Source organism: Zingiber officinale, chromosome 4B (assembly GCF_018446385.1).
Source record: "Zingiber officinale cultivar Zhangliang chromosome 4B, Zo_v1.1, whole genome shotgun sequence".
Lineage (NCBI taxonomy): Eukaryota > Viridiplantae > Streptophyta > Magnoliopsida > Zingiberales > Zingiberaceae > Zingiber > Zingiber officinale.
The window spans coordinates 107,586,999-107,607,245 of NC_055993.1; the positions used below are offsets into that span (position 1 = coordinate 107,586,999).

The window sequence follows — 20,247 nt, forward strand, 5'->3', positions numbered from 1 at the left end:
TGGTCCTATCTTAATCCTTTTCGGATTAGACACCAACACTTTGGCAAGACACCCCCACATTCGTAAGTATTTGTAGGACGGTTGCCTTCCATTCCACAACTCATAAGGGTTCTTATCTATTTTCTTTCGGGGCACTTTATTTAAAAGGTAATTATCTATTAACATAGCTCCCCCTATATGAATTGACAATCCAGAGCTCAATAGAAGAGCATTCATCATTTTCTTTAGAGTTCGATTCTTTCACTCAGCAACTCCATTTTACTGAGGAGTATAAAGAGCTGTTGTTTCGTGTTTGATCCCATGTTCAACACACAACTCAACAAACGGAGATACATATTCACCACCTCGGTCACTTCGAATCACCTAATCTTTCTATTAAGCTGGTTTTCAATCTCATTCTTATAGAGAGAAAATTTCTCTATAGCTTCATCCTTACTTTGAGAAGATACACATAACAGTATTTTGTATTATCATCTACAAAAGTAATGAAGTATTTATTACCACCACGTGTTGGCGTACCTTTTAGGTCGCATACATCAGTGTGTATTAGGTTAAGTGGTTCCTTACTTCTTTCAATATGTTAAAAGGATGACCTTGTCGTTTTCGCTTCAACACAAATCTCACATTTGTGTTTTGGGTCAAGGTAGAATGTAGGTATGATTTGTAAATTTATTAATCTATGCAGTACATCGTAGTTAATATGTTATAGTCTACCATGCCACAAACATGAAGACTCAAGCATATAAGTGGAAGAGCTTTCATTTTTATTTATCTTGGGCCTAATGATACATTGAGCTTGAATAACCCATCAGATAAATCCCTTCCTATAAACATTCCATTCTTGGACAATACAACTCTGTCCGACTCAAATACAAAGCGAAAGCCATGCTTGCTTAATAGTGATCCGAATATTAGATTCTTCTGAATCTTCGGAACATACAACATATTGTTCAGAGTAAGGTCCTTGCTTGAAGTCATCTTCAGTACCACCTTTCCTTTGCCCATAATGTCTGAGGTTGCTGAGTTCCCCATGAACATTTTGTCTCCAGTGACTTCTTTGAAGTTGTGGAGCAACTCTTTGTTACAACACACATGTCTAGTGGCTCCAGTATCGATCCACCATTGCTACAAGTTTGAACCGACCAGGTTCAGTTCCGAGACCACTGCGCAGAGGTTGTCCATTTTTGGTCTTTCATTCAGGTTGACCTCCTGCTTCTTCTTAGGCTTCCTGCACTCCGAAGATTTGTAACCCACTCTGTCACAGTTGAAGTATTTCCTAGAGAACTTCTTCTTGCTGATGCCTCCTCTGGGTCCCATCTTGGAAGACTTGGCGTTCTTCCGTTTCGAGCTTTGACCGTGCTCGACCACATTGTCTTTTACAGTAGCCTGAGAGAATAACTTTCTCCCTGAACTCTTGTTGTCTTCTTCGATGCGAAGTATAACAATGAGTTCCTCTACATTAATCTCCTTCTGCTTATGCTTCAGGTAGTTCTTGAAGTCCTTCTAGCCGGGAGGCAACTTCTCAATGATAACAGGCACTTGGAAGGTTTCACTCAAAACCATCCCTTCTGAGTGGATCTCGTGCAAGATCACCTGAATTTTCTGGACTTGGCTGATCACCGTCTTGGAGTCAACTATCTTATAATCCAGGAATCGGCCCACGATGAACTTCTTGGCCCCTGCATCCTCCATCTTGTATTACTTGTTTAGGGACTCCCATAGCTCCTTAGTCATTGTCTTTATGCTATACACGATGTACAGTGAGTTGGCAAGACAGTTGAGGATGTAGTTTCAGCAAAGGAACTCATAATAAGTCATGTTTCCACTGCACTGATGATTTGCGCATTAGCATCCTCAGCACGCTTGAGAGGGTCCTCGGTCAATAGCCGAACCATATTGAGCGTGGTCAGGTTGAAGAGCATCTTCTACTGCCACCTCTTGAAGTTCAGTCCACTGAACTTCTTTGGTCTTTCCCCGTGACTGATTGACACAGTTCCAATTGGGGCGGAGGGGACCTGCACGTGTTGAGTCTATTGCACCTTAACATTTTATTTTGTGGCAATCTCAATAGAATCAAATCTGTTTCAAGATTGTTGGAACAAATAATCTGTTGCCAGAGATTTATAAGATATTAGCTGAATTTAAACTACACTGAATTAAATTCAACTTATAGTTGAGATGACCTGAGCGGATAATCTCAGGCTGTCAGCAAGGGCTGGTTTCTGCTACGAGCAGAAGAACGGCAGAGTGGATTGTCGCCGAGCAGGGAGATCGACCGAGCAGCAGCTTTCAGAGCAGACCGACCAAGTGGCTGGCCGAGCGGAGTGACCAAGCGAGCTTATAGCCGGTTGGGTGAGTAGAGAGATCGAGCGAGTTGAAGGTCGACTATGTAGCTTAACCAAGCGAGCTTGACGATCGAGTGTCGAGCGAGATCAAGGTCGGCCGGGTAGATAGACCGAGCGAAGCAGCCAAGTGGTCAGTCGAGCTGAGCAGAGTGACCAACCAAGCGAAAGGGTGAGCGATCGAACGAACTGGAGGCCGGTCGGGCGAAGAGGCCGAGCGAGCTGGTGGCTGGCCGGGCGAAGAATAGAAAACGACTGGATGAGCACGCTTCCGAGCGACTGGACGTGCCAACAGACAGGCAGGTCGAGATGGTTCCGATCGGGAGAACAGATCTGGCCGGGCAAAGATGCCGAGCGAAGAGGCTGATTGGGCAAGTGGCCGATTGGGCTTTGAGCAGCGGACCGAGGCCTGTGATTGATGTAGTTTCCTTGAAACAAATTTGTCCACCTTCGGTTATGTTTCGAGGCTTACTCGGGTCATTTGTTTCTCAGGATACAACGGTTGACCCTGATTCCCACCAAGAACTAGTGGTCACAGTGAACTGAGTGACACCCGATTACTATCACGAGCACTCTGCCGAGCAGGAGTTGCACGACAGAGGAGGAGGGGAACGAAGGTGAAGAGCTTCTGCTTGTGTTGCTGTGTGTTCTCTAACTGTGATCGTCGCCTCCTTATATAGGAGTTCAGATCAACGACATCGTTAATGGTCGATTAATGACTATTACTCACCGAGCAATGAAACGTCGATCGTAATGCATCCGTTACATAACAACAAAAAGTTTACGTGGCATCCGTTCCATTTGGACAAATTTTTCCTCGACCGATCCAGTATTCGACACGCGTAGATTGTGCTCGCACACGAATCGATATGATTCAGTACAATCCGGACCTTAGATTTGAACCCCTTACGTACCCACACATAAAAGAAAAACTCTCCCCATACATTTATTCATATTTTTAATACATGTGAATCCATATAAACTAATAAACATGTCTTAAAATTCTTAATATTTCACTAAAATCTCATTCAAAAAAAAATTTCTTTTTTTTTTCTATTCACATCACTTTTCACATCATTTATATTTAGTACCATCATAATGTCGCATTTATGACTTTAAGGTTGAATTTGTAATAGTTGGATTTATTAGATCTATCACACATCTATCACAAATATTTAAAATGATTTATGCTCTAACTATTAGAAACTGGATCAAAATTGTGTTTAGCGAAAACCATTCCCTATAAATCCTAAAATTTTCATATTTAATTATTAAAAATTCATAACGATTAATTACCTTTTAAAGTCATACGATTGACCTTCTAAATTACTCTATTTTCTCACACTCTGCGATGATGATTTTTTTTTAAAATAAAATGATAATTATCTTTTAATAATTTTATTTTAATCATCAAAAATTTAAAAATTACCATAAAATCTCTATTTTCTATCAAATAGATAGAAACTCAAATAGTTATTTTGCATTTCCTTTCATGTTATATATATATATATATATATATATATATATATATATATATATATATATATATATATATAGTCAAATGAATTTTATCTGACTAATTTTTTTTTTATCGAAACAAAATGCCTGACTTTTTCATAGAAAAGTTGTATTAGATGTGACCACAACTTTGGAGGAAATGGTGTTATATGGAAGAGGTAGAATGGATAACGAGGCAGGTAAAGAAATTACAAGTAACTTTATAACACTAGCAACGGAAACAGAGCACACAGATGGAAGTGAAACAGAAACAGAGAATACACACTGCTTGGAGTCCAGTCTAACACGAGACCGAACTCTTCTTGCAAACTTATTTATTTAGGTTTTAGAAAAACTAAAACTCGAGTTTTATTTCATCTTCGCTCAGCCGGAGATCTCGATGGCCTTCACTTCCGGCTTCTTCACCTCCTCCTTAGGGATCGTCACCGTCAACACGCCGTTCTCCATGCTCGCTTTAACCTGATCCACCTTGGCGTTCTCCGGAAGGCGGAATCGGCGCAGGAACTTGCCGCTGCTGCGCTCCACGCGGTGCCACTTGTCCTTCTTCTCCTCTCGTTCCTTGGTGCGCTCGCCGCTGATCTGGAGGATCCCCCCTTCCTCCACCTCCACCTTTACCTCCTCCTTCTTGACGCCGGGGAGATCCGCCTTGAGCACGTGCGCCTCGGGGGTCTCCTTCCAGTCGATGCGGGTGTTGGCGAAGGCGGAGGTTTCGTCCACGAAGCCTGGCCGCGTCTCAGCGAGGGAGCGGAAGGCATCGAAGGGGAAGCCTTGGAAAGGATCAAAAATGTCGAGCGAGAAAGGGTCGAAGATGTTGCTGCGCCTCACGATCGACATGGGAATAGAGTTAGAATGTGTACCTTGAGCTTGTTGTAGAAGACGATGGGTGCTTTGTTCGATGGTGATCGGAGTGATCGAACAAGCTATTTATAGGATGGAATAGATGGAGCTTGAACTTTCAAGAAAGAAAAAGTTACCGCAGTCCAGATGGATCGTGGGCTGTTCTGGAAGTAGCCGGAAGCCACTGGCTAAATTAACCATGGGGACCACGTTCCGGTAGAGTCTGGAGAGTTCGAGCTCCGTCCTCTGCATCCTTTACGAAGTATTTTTTTAATAGTATTCTAATATATATTTTATATTAAAAATATTTTTATTTTTATTATAATTGAATTTGATTAAAGTTATATAAATTTATTTTAATTATTTTAATATTATATTAAAAAAGTGACAATGCTTCTTTAATAATTAAAAAACATCTTAAATTCTGTAAATTATTAAATTACTCATTATGTCAAATATATAAAAAAATTTATTATTTTATTTTAATCAAAATTATTATATATAAAATATTATTATATCAAATTTCTTTTTATTAAGAAATTAAATAGTAATTATTGCAGTAGTTATTATATATTATATGAGTTAGTCTTAATTGTTATAATAATATATTGAAAATAAAAATATTTTTAAAATAAAAATTATTAAAGTGTCATTTTGATTTTTGTAAGCAACGTTCTTTTTGTCAAAAATACATAATTTAAAATATCCTTTAATTTATATTAAACAGATGGATGGATTTGCACTCTCTAGACCGTGTACAGCCTTTATGATCGGAGAGTACTGCATGGCGCTCTCCGCCGATGCCACATCCACGTGGCTTCAAAAATTAAAATCTTTCCTCACTGTCAAATAAAAAAAAAATCTTTCAACAAGTGTCCCACACATCTCATTCAACAACCCCACACATCATATTTATATATTTTTTAAAAAACAAAACTTAAATTTAAATATTAATTTTAATTAAAAAGAAAAAGAAAAAAAAGCAAGGCGTCCTAAACAGGGAGCCGCTCTTCCGAAGATGAACGAGATCCCTCCGCTACGTGAAGAGCTCCCAGATGCTCTGAGAAGACAAGATCTCTCTGGATTCTGCTGCTACTGCTCGAGACAATTTTAACACTTCATTTTCTCTAAATTCCTTTCCTGACCTCGCTTTTTCCCCTACTCCATTCTTCTCCTTTCCTGTGCTACATGGTGTTGTGTTGGTCAAGGGTAAACAGAAGCACGAAGAACAAACTAGAGACTTCCATTACTCCATCAATTCCTCCCTATAAATGCTGTGCCAACTTTAACTTCGAGATCGTACCAACGACAGAACGTATAATTCTCTGCTCTAACATGTCTCTGCTCCAAAACATGCTGCTCGATCCATATGGAAGCATCTTCCATCAGTTCAATGACTCCGGCGACGACAGAATCCCCATGGACTGGAAGGAAACCGCGGCGGCTCACGTCTTGAAGGCCGACCTCCCGGGGTTCAAGAAAGAGGACGTGAAGGTGGAGGTGGAGGACGGCGGCGTCATCTCCATCACAGCCAAAAGGTCGCGCGACAAGAAGGATGATGAAGGAGAAGAAGAGTGCACGTGGCATTGCTCGGAGAGGAGGAGTAGCGACGGGCACCTCCGGCGGCGGAGGTTCAGGCTGCCGGAGGACGCAAAGGCGGAGAAGGTCAAGGCGTCGATGGAGAACGGGGTGCTCACGCTGGTGGTGCCCAAGGAGGACGCGAATAAGCCGCAGGTGAGGTCGGTTGAGATCGAGGGCGGAGACGGCAAGAAGAAGAGGTCGGAGAAAGGGAAGAAGAACAAGGACGAGATCGTTTGCTGCACGTTTTGGCATCGTTAATCGATTCATGTGTCTGAAATAATGTAATCAGTAGCCAAAGTAATCAAAATCCTACTAATTAAATTTATATTCGAACAAGATGAACAGAAAGTTGATCATTGTTGCTGTAATCGATCGATAAACAAGAGTGCAGAAACAAAATTACAAATGAAAGAATACATGCATTCGCCTCGTGCCAGCTTGCGAGTCTTGCATCAGTTCACAGACAAGCAATCAGGGCGACTTATCTTAACAAAATACAGAACTAATGTACATTAACAGGAGGAGCATCGATCTTTGCACAACCCTCGTGGAACTTGTTTACTCTGTTTCAGTCGAAGCCGGGGAGTGCAGGGTCGAGGATCTCGTAGTCCTCAATTTGGCAATCGACTGCAATCCCCTGATGAACTGGATACCAAGTCAGCGATTCCGCTCCATCCCGTTGCGTTCCCAAGTCTGTGAATAAGATCAAACTACAACGTCAGTATCTCGATTCAACCACTTTCTTTCGGTTAAACTAATTGGATTCACTGACTTTGGGGCAGAATCCGGTGGTCGAATAGTGCGTGGCTTTCTTCCAATCTGTCCCAGTTGTGGTACGCCTCTTTAACCAGATGATGCACGATGGCCTGCAGATAGATAGATCGATGTTCGAGCTTCAGTGATTCTCAGAGCTGTCGAGTTTAGGAGAAGAAGAATCGACAGTACTACTTACCCTTTGATGCTTGCTTAGTTGCTGCAATGTGAGAGTGATATCGTCATAGACGATCCCTACCACTTCACAAATAGGGTTCAACCAGAGGCTGCACTGTGATCCTTGGTGCAGATAAAGCTTGTCTCCCACAGGGCAGGTCTTGGCATGAACAATTGTTGCTTCCCACACCTTGTCTGACATCCCAATTCCCAGTATCTGATCCATGGAAACCTTCATGAATTAGTCGATCGTAGTTTTTCGATTAACTGGAGATGAGGTAGATCGGTCGGGCATACCTTGCGGAGTAAGCGAGGGTCGACGGTCAGTAGCTTCAGGAATTCTTGAACAGTATGAATTTTTGCAGAGGCGAGTTTTTTGTGGAAAGCTCCATCTTTTCCGATCCTCTCCAGCCGCCACACTTCGTCTTCGAGAGCTGGCGGGTAGTGCTTCCTGTACACTGTTTCATGGATTGTGATCGTGGTTAGTTAGTTAGTTGATTTGTAGATCCATATGAGTCAAAGGAAGTCTGTGTTCACGTACGTTCTCCCCTGTGATCTTTCACCATGAAGGCGGCCGTCGTGGCTTCCTTAATCCTCTGCCCGTGGATCCCGGCGACGACCCTCGCGCCGATCCTGAACTGCCTGCTCCGGATCCAGCTCGAGTTGTCTGTGAAGGAGAGATCGGAGATGACGGCCGAGGCATCTCTCATGGTGATATTGACATCCCCCGTGATCAGCGGCCTCTTTCCCGTCCTCTGCTTCACGATATTCCGCTGGAATTCGGCGGTGCTCCACTCCGGCTCGTCCTCCGCCGGGAAGTCTCCGTCCAACACGACCACCTCCACTCGGACCGGCGACTGCAGCGGCGAGCTCAGGGGCTCGCCGGTGCGAGCGTCGACGATGACGAGCTCCAGCGGCTTGTTCTCCGCGCCGTCTATTTTGCTTCCGGTAAAAATGGGCAGCGAGAGCTGCGTCCTGAACACCAGCTTCAAGCTCGACGATTCCAGCGCCGCTTCTATGCGCATCGAGCTAGACCTGAGAGAGCAAGCGTCGAAGTCGGAAAAAAGTTCGCATCTCTGCAACCGATTACAGCAAGGAAAACAACAATTCTTTTACCTATGGAACAAGCGCATGCTGCGGATCACTCCTTTCTCCACCTCTTCCTGCACCTAATCAATTTCCATTACGAAGAAAACGGCCATTAGTTCATCTCCTCAATCACCACAAGTTTCTCTAAATCGCAGAAATGGAGCATACCACTTTGCGAAGCAACGGCTCCAACGCCAAGGAAACGTTCTGCAGAGACTTAAACACCATCGCCTCTCTGACCACTCTGTTAAACAGCCATTATTATCATGAAAAAAAGGACCATGCCATAAAAAAAAAATGCAGAAGTGGGTTCATCAAGGACTACTAACGTGGAAAGCGAAGGGATCTGACGACGGGCTCGCTCCTCGTCGGAGGATGAGTCGCGGTCTCGATCAGAGTCCTGGCGAAGCCTCTTGGCTGTCATCTCCTTCCTGTGTTACGGAAGGAAGAAGAGATTAGAGAGGTATAGTGTCGCTGTGATCTAGAGTACGGAGTATTTATGGAGAATGGACATTGAGCTGCCGCAAGGAGGAGAATTAAGGAAACTGCCTGGAAGAAGCTTGGAAGGTGAGGTAAAGGGAGTTTGTAGTAGACAGTTGAATTGTGTCTGCTAGTCCAACCTCCAAAGTGCAGTTACTGAGGTTCTTCCGGTGCTCGTAATCTTTGCAGATTAACTGTCGAAGTGTTGGCAATTTCCATGAAGCAAATGGCAGAAGCTGCGGCATGCGATTTGGGCGTGGAATATTCAAAGTCGCAGACAATGTAAAATGGTCAGATGACGTGAGAGATAAGACGAGGCGGGTACGCTTGAAGCTGATGCGGTTGCTTACGGATGGTCCCCGCGTGAAGTCGAGAGTTGGATCGATCGTTTACGCGTGAAGACGTGGGCGAAGACTCGACTTGGGGAAGATCCTTTGTCTGTCGACCTGCGTTTCCGACAAGAAATATAAGGAGCGATAGTCGACGAGATGCGGTTTGGTTCTTTTGCGCGTTCGGAGTCAACGATACGCAGTTCATTTTTTCTTTCTTTTTGCTTTTAAATTATTATTATTATTATTTTATATTAAGTACTCAGATTTTATAATTTTAAAATAGACGGTACACTAAGTAAATTCAAAAAATACGACAAGCCGACAACTTACATATATGTGTCCTCAGAAATTTAATTCGTACTTAGTCTTTAGACACATTATATTGTTTATTACAAGAGGCGGAACCGATGAGATAAGAGGCAGCTCAAAATGACGATAACACAATCTATGGATCCCTTAGTTTATATTTCCGCTTTTAATTAAAATGATGTAATAAAAAATTTAGTTCTATAAATTTTCTATAAGAATTACTAGTTGTTTATGACTTAGTCGGTTTTCTCGGGATATTCATGTACTTTTTTTTCTTTCCTATTATTAGATACTAAATAAATAAATATTTTTTTTTAAAAAAATATATATACTAAATAGGAAGAGGTGTTTTGAATTAAAGTAGATTAGAGACATTACAATTGAGATTTGTCTTTTTTATTTCTTTAGGATATGTAATTCGAGATTCGTGAAGGTTTGTTAGCTGAGTTCAGAGAATGTCTTGCCTTGATAACTTTGCTTCCGAAGTTCCTTCGTGAAGTTCTAGAAACTTCTCCCAGAGATCTTTGGTGGAGTCGTAGCTGCCCATTCGATTGACCTCCTAGGGTAGAAGAATGTTGAGCAGATGGAATTCTGCTTTACCGTTCACCACGAAGTTGGTTTATTTCTTCTTCGTCCACTGATATTCTTCTTTGTCTTTTAGAACTATAAAATCATATTTCATTATTAATAGAATTTTGAAATCTATTTTGAAGAATACCTCCATCCACGATTTCCATTGTGCGAAGTCTCTCTCGAACTTTGGTGGGTGAATTCTTGTACCGGCCATCATCTTGATCTTGATGCTTCAGTCAGTGGTTAGTCCTTCTGAGGCGGTTGGGCTCTAATACCACTTGTTGGAGTAGTGGGGCCGGTAAGAGGACGCATCGTCTGTAAAGAAAATAAAAACCTTTCTCTATTTTTTCAACTCAGATTAGTAGCACTATCACAATAATAATAAACTCAAATGAACAACTAAGACAATTAAAGGAGGTGAATGAGTTTAACTTGGTTACAACCTACGTGGTTATTAATCTGAGGTGGTTACAAAGCTCCACTAGAAATATCTCCTTTGTGTAGGCGGAGAAGCCTCTTACAATCTTTGAAAACTCAGGAAAGACAAGGAAATTGATTACAGTAATTGTTATCCTATTTCCTAGCTCTAGGAGCCTTTTTATAGCTCCTGGAAATCCTATCCATAGCTTGAGGGTGCCTCCAAGGTAGATGGAGGGTGCCTCCAGCAAGGCAGCAATGGATAAAGCTTTATCCGCTGCCAACGACTACTTTGGCAAGGTCGAGGGAGCTCTCCATAGGCATGGAGGGTGTCTCCCTTGCTTATGGAGGGTGTCTCCCTTGCTTATGGAGGCACCCTATGTTGGAGTATATACTAAAAGTCTAGCTTTTGTATAAACATTTATAAGAATCACATTGGTCAAGTGTCTACATTTATATATACCAAATGTAGATGTTCAATTAATTTATATTCTACATAACATAATGTGTGGTGTCACACACAGAAGATCGTGTTATCGGTTCTTTATAAATTATAAACAGTAGCTCATGACCAATATGGAAAGGAACAAACCATTGGAAGGTCGTAGTGTAATTAGGTATTAGTTTATCTTAACTATATAATTACACTAGTATACTTAGAGTGTATTGAGTAGGACCATTAGAGGTCGTTTCTTTTTATATTGACTTTATAAAGGAACAAAGACCTCAGTAATTATGGAAGTGTATGCTCTTAATCCTAATATAATAACAAGCACATATATTTGATATTTATTTCTTTAATTTATCAATGGGTGAGATTTGTTGGTGCGGGAAGCATCCGACGATCGAACCTTAGTTTTGATAATGGCAAAGGATTCAAGGTTAAGTTAGTGTGTGATCTAACATGTTTAAATGAGTGTTTCAGGAAAGTCCTAGCTGCGGTTAGGCAGGTGAAAAACCCTAAGGGGTGGTAACCTTAGGTCCTAGGGGGCGGTAACCCTAGGTGGAGGAAAACCCTAAGGGGCGGTAACCTTAGGTCCTAGGGGGCGGTAACCCTAGGTGGAGAAAAACCCTAGGGGGCGGTAACCCTAGGTGGAGGAAAACCCTAAGGGGCGGTAACCTTAGGTCCTAGGGGACGGTAACCCTAGGTGGAGAAAAACCCTAGGGGGCGGTAACCCTAGGTCCTAGGGGGTGGTAACCCTAGGCGGTAACCTTAGGTCCTAGGGGACGGTAACCCTAGGTGGAGAAAAACCCTAGGGGGCGGTAACCCTAGGTCCTAGGGGGTGGTAACCCTAGGCGAAAAGTCCAGTAGGTCTGGAGGACCGGACTGGCATCAGGTAAATCTCCTGAGTGGAGTAGGTGAGGACGCGTTCCCCGTAGAGGGAACAGTAGGCGTCGGGTCGACCTAGGGTTTCCGGTTGGAAATCCGAAGTCAGACTCGGACAGTCCGAAGACTGTCAGCTCTTTTTCACTTATGAATTATCAGATTCTAACATTGTCTTGCAGGGTATGCAATTGCTCAGACTAACCTTGTTTTGCAGGAGAAGCGGCTCCTGGAAAAAGCGGCTCCTGGAAAAAGGAGGTCCGGGCGCCCGGGATGGATCCGAGCGCCCGGAGGTCCGGGCGCCCGGGACCAACTTTTATCCCCTGCGCGACTTCGCGACGTGGAGCAACCTGGTTGGCTGGCCACGTCACACTCCAGGCGCCCGGAAAGGTCCCAGGCGCCCGGAACCTCATATAAAAGGAGGGTTAAGGTGCAGCTTTAAAATACACCATCTTCTAAGCATTCTCCGTGCGACAAGCTGCTAACGTCTCGACTCAGAAGTGCTGCAACGACAACCCGGAGCTTCAATTTTAGTCTTTTTATTGTCGGTACAATATTCTTTTCTGCTTAAATTGTACTTAGCTTGTAATAGCTTTTACGAATTATAGTTATTACCCACCGGAAGCGATCAAGGATCATGGGCCTTCGAGTAGAAGTCGTCACAGGCTCCGAACGAAGTAAATCCTTCGTGTCCACTTTATTTACTTTCCGCTGCGTTATTTCTGAACAAGCTTTTACGATTTCGAAAAACGAAATAGCCACGAGCGCTATTCACCCCCCTCTAGCGCTTTCGATCCATCAATTGGTATCAGAGCGGGGTCGCTTTGAATTGGTGCAACCACCATTCAAGCATTTTTCGTGGCTTTGAATTGGTGCAACTACCATTCAAGCATTTTACGCCTTTCATTTTTTCCCTCTAAAACTGCTTTTGAAAAATTAATTTTCATCTTTTTACCATTGGTTGGAATTAACAAAATATTGCATTTTCAAAAATTTGTAGTAATATTTTTTTTAATATTATTTTAATAATATTTTAATAATATTTTATCTTTTTTTTTCCAAAATTCTTGAATTACTATTTTTATCTCTCTCCCGCATTACTAATCCAAGACTAAGTCTTGGAACAAGTTTTATTGTGTTTATTTTGCGAGATTGTCTTTCTAAGATGACCCATCAAGAAGGCTACAACACTGCTCGCCCACCGCTCTTCTCCAGAGATAATTTTGGAGATTGGAAGGGTCGGATGGAGGCGTATCTCCAGACTCACTTTGAAGTCTGGATGATCGTCAAAACCGGGCTTCAACTGCCAACTAACGGCGCCGGCAAGCCACTACCGTACGAGAACTGGGACGCGAACCTTATCAAAAAGGTAGAAGCAAACGCAAAAGCAACGTATACACTTCAGTGTGGCTTAACGAATAAGGAACTGAATCGCGCCGGCCCATTCTCAAGTGCCAAGGAGCTGTGGGAGAATCTGATTGAGTTACACGAAGGCATTCCTGATACAAAAATAGGTAAGCATGTTTTAATAAATAATTTATTTGAGCAGACTAATACTAGTCCGGCCGAGGAAGGTGTTGCGTTATTTGCAGGAACAAGCAAGACGAAGAAAGCATTGAAGGCAGCATGGTCCGAGTCATCAGATGAATCCGAATCGGACGAAGAAGAGCAAGCGAGCCTTCTCGCTCTACCAGTACTAGCACATGTTGCTGAAACCGAGTCCGAGTTCGAGCCCGATTCAGAAATCGAGAGCGAATCAGACACCGAGTCCGAGCGAAGCCACGGATCTGTATCCGTTTCTGAAGGACCCAAAACCACTGTAAGTGCTCTAATTTCAAGTATTAGCTTAGATGATTCAGAAAATTTAATTCCTTACTTACTAAAGAAGTTGGCTAAATCCAACGTCCGGGTTAAGTCGCTCCAAAAGGAGGTAACAGCCCTTAAGGAAGCGACTGACTTGAGTGCTTTAACTGAGCCAGTTCAAATTGGAAATTCGACTCAAGTCCAACAACTTGAGGAAGAAAATTCTAATTTGAAAACTCAAATTAAAGAACTCAAAGACACGTTGGAACGGTTCACCTTGGGTTCCAAGAATTTGGATCTAATTCTTGGAAAGCAACGAGCCATTTACAACAAATCCGGACTTGGATTTAAGACCAAAACAAAATATAAATCATATCTGTCTCTAGTTAATAGAAATAATAGAAACATAATTCAAGCATGGGTTGCCAAGTCCAACCTGATCAATCAAGTTGGACTTGGACAGTATTGGGTCCCTAAGGATCAAATACATTACCTCAATAAACCTTATCGAGGCTATGATCCAGGGGGAGCTAAAACAATAAAAATTGGTAATTAAACTTAAAATTCAAAATTATTAAAATTCGAAATTAATTATTAATGATTCATTATTCAAATTCAAAATTAATTATTAATTATTCAAAATTATTAAAATTCGAAATTAATTATTAAACTTAAAATTCAAAATTATTAAAATTCGAAATTAATTATTAAACTTAAAATGGCTTTGCCTAGGCGGTGGTGGTTGCTCCCATATCCAAGAAGGCCATGTGCCTCGCCATGAAGTCCTGGAAGTCAATTTTGGAAATTAATATTTATAGAATTAATAACTTAGGTAGATTTGAATCAATAGTGTTAAGTTCCGCTTGCGATTCAAATCTAAACAATTAAGAACAGATAAGTTAAATTTGGAATCAATGATGTTAAGTTCCGTCTGCGATTCCTAATTTAACTTCTAAAGAATACAATAGGTTATTTAAGGAAAGGTACGACACTTGTACAAAAAAATTTTGTACAGTGGAACCGGTACAATTTTCTTAGGACTAACCAACACCCTCCACCTGAAGATGGCGGAGGCGCATAGGGTGCCTCGGGGGTGCCTTCAACCTCTGTTGAGGGCACCTCCAGCAGGTTTGCTCAGCTCCTTTCTCTCTCCTGCTACTCCGATCGCCTGGGTGATTGTGGCCAACTGAAATAAGGCTCACCCGAACCTAATTTTCGGCCTTCTCCTCTAGCAAGCTTCTGCTTCGACATTTCATCCCTCGAACGTCACGTACATTCTTCTCGTCCACCGGTATACTCTTCCACAACCCTTTCATCCCTCAGATGTACTGAGCCCGTCGGCTCCCTTCCCATGTCATCCTTCTCGCTAGCTGCATCTTCTGCTCGACTTCCTGTGTTCCTAAGCTCCCTCATACTTAGACACAGGGATCAAACCTAACCTAACTTGGTTGATCACATCAAAACAATCACGGGGTCGAACACTTATTGTAGCAGATATGTCTGATGACTCCAGTATCGATCCACCACTGCCACGGATTTGAACCGACCAGGTTCAATCTGGAGACCACAGTGCAGAGGTCGTCCAGTTTTAGTCTCTCGTTTAGGTTGGCCTCTTGCTTCTTCTTCGATTTTCTGCACTCTGAAGATTTGTGACCGACTCGATTAAAGTTGAAGCACTTCTTAGAGAAACTTTTTTTGTTGATGCCTCCTCTGGGTCTCATCTTGGAAGACTTAGGGTTCTCCCATTTCAAGTTTTGAATGTGCTCAACCACATTGGCTTTCACAGTAGCCTGAGAACAACTTCCTCTCTAAACTCTTGTTGTCCTCTTCGATGCGAAGTCTAACAATGAGTTCCTCCACTTTCATTTCCTTCCACTTGTGCTTCAGGTAGTTCTTGAAGTCCTTCCAGCCTAGGGGTAGCTTCTCAATGATAGCAGCTACCTGGAAGGTTTCACTCAGAACCATTCCTTCTGAAAGGATTTTGTGCAAGATCACCTGAAGCTCCTGGACTTGGCTAATCACCGTCTTAGAGTCAACCATCTTGTTGTCCAGGAATCGACCCATGATGAACTTCTTGGCCCCTGCATCCTCCATCTTGTACTTCTTGTCTAGGGACTCCCATAACTCCTTAGTCATTCTCTTCATGCTATACACTGCGTACAACGAGTCGGCAAGGTAGTTGAAATGTAGTTTCGGTAAAGAAACTCAGAATGAGTCCATGCCTCCACTGCACTAAAGGTATGCATATCAGTATCCTCAGTATGCTTGGGATGGTCCTCGGTTAAGAACCGAGTCAGATTGAGCATGGTCAAGTAGAAGAGAATCTTCTACTACCACCTCTTGAAGTTCAGTCCACTGAAATTCTCTAGATTTTTCCGGTGATTGATTGATACAGTTCTAATCAGGGTGGAGGGGACCTTCATGTGTTTAGTCTGTTATACCTCAACACTTTGTTCTATGCCCATCTCAACAGAATCGAATCTGTTTCAAGATTGTTGGACAAAACAATTTGATGCCAGAGATATTGGGGAATTACCTAAATTTAAACTACACTGAATCAAATTCAACTTATTTATCGAGATGACTTGAGCTGATAATCTTAGGCTGCCAACAGAGTCTAGTTTCCTGTCAAGTGTCAAACGCAGACAGCATAATGGTCGAGCGACAAATTGGGCTGAGAGGCCGAGCAACAAACCGGGCTGGGAGGCCGAGCGGGTAGCTAGGCTGACCGAGAGAGTCTGATCGAGTAGAGCGGCCTCATAGTAGAAGATAGGGCAGCCTAAGCGACTGGTCGGGTAGTGAAGCTAGGCGGGCAAAGCACCCGACCGGGTAGTGAAGCTGGGCAGGCAGAGCTGTTGGGGTAATTTTCCTAGGTCAAGTTTGACCAGTTTGACTAAGCTTGAGTTGAGTCAAGCTTGAGTCGAGATTTGAGTTTTGATGTTTGACAATATATGGAGATTGCTAGGGCAATCGTCCTGTTGTGGAGATGGTCAAAGGGTTGACCAGGTTGAGAAGAATACAAGTCAAGTAGGTCAGGGATGACAGGAGACTTGACTTGGTAAGTCCTAACTGGAGGTTAGGTGTCTGGAAGTCCTAACTAGAGGTTAGGCAGTGGTGAAGTCCTAACTGGAGGTTAGGCAGTGGTGAAGTCCTAACTGGAGGTTAGGCAGTGGAGAAGTCCTAACTGGAGTTTAGGCAATGGGAAAGTCCTAACTGGAGTTTAGGCATCTGGGAAAGTCCAAACTGGAGGTTAGGCAAGAGAGAAGTCAAGTAGGTCAAGGTTGATAGGAGACTTGACTGGGAAAGTCCTAATTGGAGATTAGGTAAAGGTAAGTCCAACAGGAAGGTTGGCAAGAGTGAAAATCCAAGTAGGTCAGTGTTGACTAGACTTGGTGGTGAAAGTCCTGATAAGTGAGATCAGGCAATTGAAAAGTCCAAGTGTGATCTTGGCAAAGGTTGAAAGTCCAAGCATGTGGTCTTGGCAAGGTAAGTCCTAGTGTGACTTGGCAAGGAGAACTCGATAACTACGATGAGGCCGAAGGAAACTCCTGAAGGCAAGGCGTGAAGGATGGGAGATATTCGAGGGTCGCAAGGCTGATGGAGGAGGCTAGAAGACTAGTTCGAGGTTGATCGAGTGTGGTGTATAATCCGACAACTAGGATGAGGCCGAAGGAAGCTCCTGAAGGCAAGGCATATAGGATGGGAGATATCCGAGGGACGTAAGGCTGATGGAGGAGGCTAGAAGGCTAGTTTGAGGTTGGTCGGGTGTTGGCCAAATGCTAGGCATGGATACCCAACAGGTCATGGTTGACCGGGAGTTGGATTTGGGACCTTGAACTTGAGTTTGAGGCAAGTTCAGGGTGTTCAATTGATCGGTTTATCAATTGAACCAGTGTCCAATTAATCGGTCGATCAATTGAACCAGTGTCCAATCGATCGGTCGATCGATTGGAGTGTGCTACGAGTGTGGGATGACTCCAATCGATCGGCCGATCGATTGGGAGCATTACTCGCAAGCACAGAAGCTTTCCTAATCGATCGGTCGATCGATTGGGATTTACCAATCGATCGGTCGATCGATTGGGATCTACCAATCGATCGGTCGATCGATTTGGGAGGAGAAGCTCTCGCGCGGACACGAGAGCACAGAATGTGTTTGAATCGATCGGCCGATCGATTCAAATGGTCCCAATCGATCGGTCAATCGATTGGGAAGTGACCGTTGAGTAGGAAACGAGCAATGGACGGCTGGGATTGTGCAGATGTGATGTGGCAATCGATTGGGACTAATTTGGATCGATTGGGAGCACTGTATAAAGCATGAGTGGAGCATTTTCTTCGCTAGAACTTTGCGTTCTTTCCTGTGACTCTTCTGCGACATTCACAGCGATCTTCTCCAAGCTTGCAACGCCAGTTCTTGAAGGTTCTTGGAGGCACGTCCAAGTCAAGAGGTGAGTTACAACAAGAAGAAGAAGCTAGGGTTAGGGTTTGATGTACAAATCTTGTAAAATTTCCCTTGTATCTGCTACTCTTTGTATTTGTGTTGTATTGTGAGCTTATAAGGCTTCTCGGTCTTCGGTAGTTACCGTAAAGGAGTGATTTCATAATGGAGGGTGCGTGGATCCTTGGACTAGTCACCTCTTTTTGAGGTGGATACCAAGTAAATCCCTAGAGTTAGCGGTGTTTGTGTTTGTATTGTATTTTCCGCTGCATATCAAGACAAAGCAAGCACAAGCGCGCGACGAGACACTATTCACCCCCCTTCTAGCAGGCATATCGGTCCCAACAATTCGTATCAGAGTGAGGTCGCTCTTCTAAGGACTAACCGCCAAGAGAGCAAGAAGCTAGAGGAAGAAGATGGACTTGGGAGGTCCACTTGGATGAGACATCCGGATTTCTCCGCCATACGACAAGGAAGACTTCGCCTTTTGGAGGAATCGGCTGGAGACATGGTTCCAAATGGATTGGAACTAATGGGTTGTTTTGAGTGACCCATTTGAAGCTCCTACGGACAAGAAGGGCAAACGCCTCCGACCTCGGCATTGGATCAAAGCGCAACGAGAGCAATCGGAGGCGGACAAGGAGGTAACGAGAATTTTGCATAATCTACTACCTTCTAATATTTTCTTGAGTGTAAGTGAAACCACAAATGCAAGTGATCTTTGGAAAAAGATCATTGCCTATCATGAAGACCCTACACAAGTCCAAGGAGTGGAAGAGCCCAAGGAGAAGATCTCATTGGTCCAAGAAGAGAAGGACCAATCCGATGTTGACACGAGGTCAACATCCTCAAGAGATGAAGAAGTGGAAGAGTCCACATCCTCAAGTGAAGAGGAAGAAATAGAAGATGATGTCATCTCTACATTGTAAGAAAAATCAAATGGAGGATCAAGCATCAACTCTACAAGCAAAGGTATAAAGATTTCAATTATTAAAGATAAAAATCATATCATTTGCTTTAAGTGTAGGGAGCATGGGCACTACAAGAGCAAATGCCCCAAATTGGCCAAGAAGAAGAGCCAAGTAGCAACAAAGGGAAAAGAAAAGCTCAAGGAGGCCAACCCCACAATAAAGAGAAGCAAGGAGCACATTGTGTACTTCTCTTGCAATCAGAGAGGACATTACCGAAGTCAATGTCCTAAAGGGAAGAAGCCAACTAAGGTGATTAGAGGGAGCACAAATCTAGGGGGAGCCTGTAAGAGCAAACCCAAGGTAAATTTTATTAATGCAAATTCTCTTAGTCATGATAAAATGCATGTTAGAAATAATCCCTATCATTTTAATGCAAATTATCATGAAGGTAGGAAGCATGATAGCATTAAGGATAAATATATTCCTCCTCATGCTAGATTTACCACACCTAAGGTTAAGAAGGTAGACAACAATTTAGGCAATAACTTTAAGGATTATCGATATATGCCTAAATATAGAAATGCTCATAGGGGTCAAGAAAAATCCAAGTCCATGGATTTAATGACGGAGAACCAAGTCTTGAGGTCAAGACTTGATACCTTAGAAAGAACCCTAGCAAGAATGGAAAACATGCTTAAGGGTCAAAATGAGCATCACCTAGGAAAAGTTAGACAAGAGTCATCCAATGACTATAGAGGTTTGGGATACAAACCTAAAGCCAAGAAGGATGTGACTTCCTATCATAGGGTTTCATATAGCTATGAAACCAAACATAGGTCTAGTGGTCAAGCCAAAAATACTAGGAAAGTCATCCCTAAGAGTACTTGTGTCAAGACCAAGGTGACTAAGGCTCCAAAGAGGCCAAACAAAGTCACAAAGAAGGGTACAAGGGAAGTTATCCCTAGGAGTGACCTAGTAGAAGTGACCAAGGTTTCTAAGAAGCCTAGAAAGGTCCCTAGGAAGGTATCTAGGGAAGTTATCCCTAGTGAGTACCTAGAGTACCCAAGGAGCACCAATAAGTTTTGGGTTCCTAGGAGTATATTTTCTACACCCTAGATGGGTTTAGAAAGTGTCAACTTCAATTGGAAGGGTAGTTAACCCAACCTTGTTAAAAGTTGACACTTGAGAGCATTTTCAAGGTTATTGTTAACCTTTGAAAATGAAAAGGATCATAGTGTTGCTCTTTGAAAGAGTAAAATGTGTCAAACTTTGAGGATTTGAACTTAATTTAAATTGACATATTTAGAAAAGGATAAGAAATGCCAAGTTGGGGTTTTGGCATTTTCTTAGAAGGTTAAAG

The 20,247-nt window shown here is 42.9% G+C and overlaps 3 protein-coding genes across 3 annotated transcripts; 1 reads left to right on the forward strand and 2 right to left on the reverse strand.

Annotated features, from left to right (window-relative positions):
* Positions 1-4,040: 4,040 nt before the first annotated feature.
* On the reverse strand, positions 4,041-4,784 carry LOC121975957 (16.9 kDa class I heat shock protein 2-like). The gene has a single exon (XM_042527900.1). The coding sequence runs from the start codon at positions 4,692-4,694 to the stop codon at positions 4,224-4,226; it is 471 nt and encodes a 156-aa protein (XP_042383834.1). The 5' UTR covers positions 4,695-4,784; the 3' UTR covers positions 4,041-4,223.
* A 1,033-nt stretch (positions 4,785-5,817) lies between these two features.
* On the forward strand, positions 5,818-6,611 carry LOC121975959 (16.9 kDa class I heat shock protein 3-like). Its single transcript, XM_042527902.1, has one exon. It carries the CDS (start codon positions 5,886-5,888, stop codon positions 6,534-6,536), a length of 651 nt encoding a protein of 216 aa, XP_042383836.1. The 5' UTR covers positions 5,818-5,885; the 3' UTR covers positions 6,537-6,611.
* A 5-nt stretch (positions 6,612-6,616) lies between these two features.
* Positions 6,617-8,785, reverse strand: LOC121975958 (protein SAR DEFICIENT 1-like). Its single transcript, XM_042527901.1, has 8 exons — positions 8,627-8,785; positions 8,466-8,541; positions 8,325-8,377; positions 7,750-8,243; positions 7,506-7,666; positions 7,231-7,425; positions 7,051-7,144; positions 6,617-6,971 (listed from the first exon to the last, which is right to left on the reverse strand). Exons 1-8 carry the CDS (start codon positions 8,719-8,721, stop codon positions 6,847-6,849), a joined length of 1,293 nt encoding a protein of 430 aa, XP_042383835.1. The 5' UTR covers positions 8,722-8,785; the 3' UTR covers positions 6,617-6,846.
* Between the last annotated feature and the right edge of the window lie 11,462 nt (positions 8,786-20,247).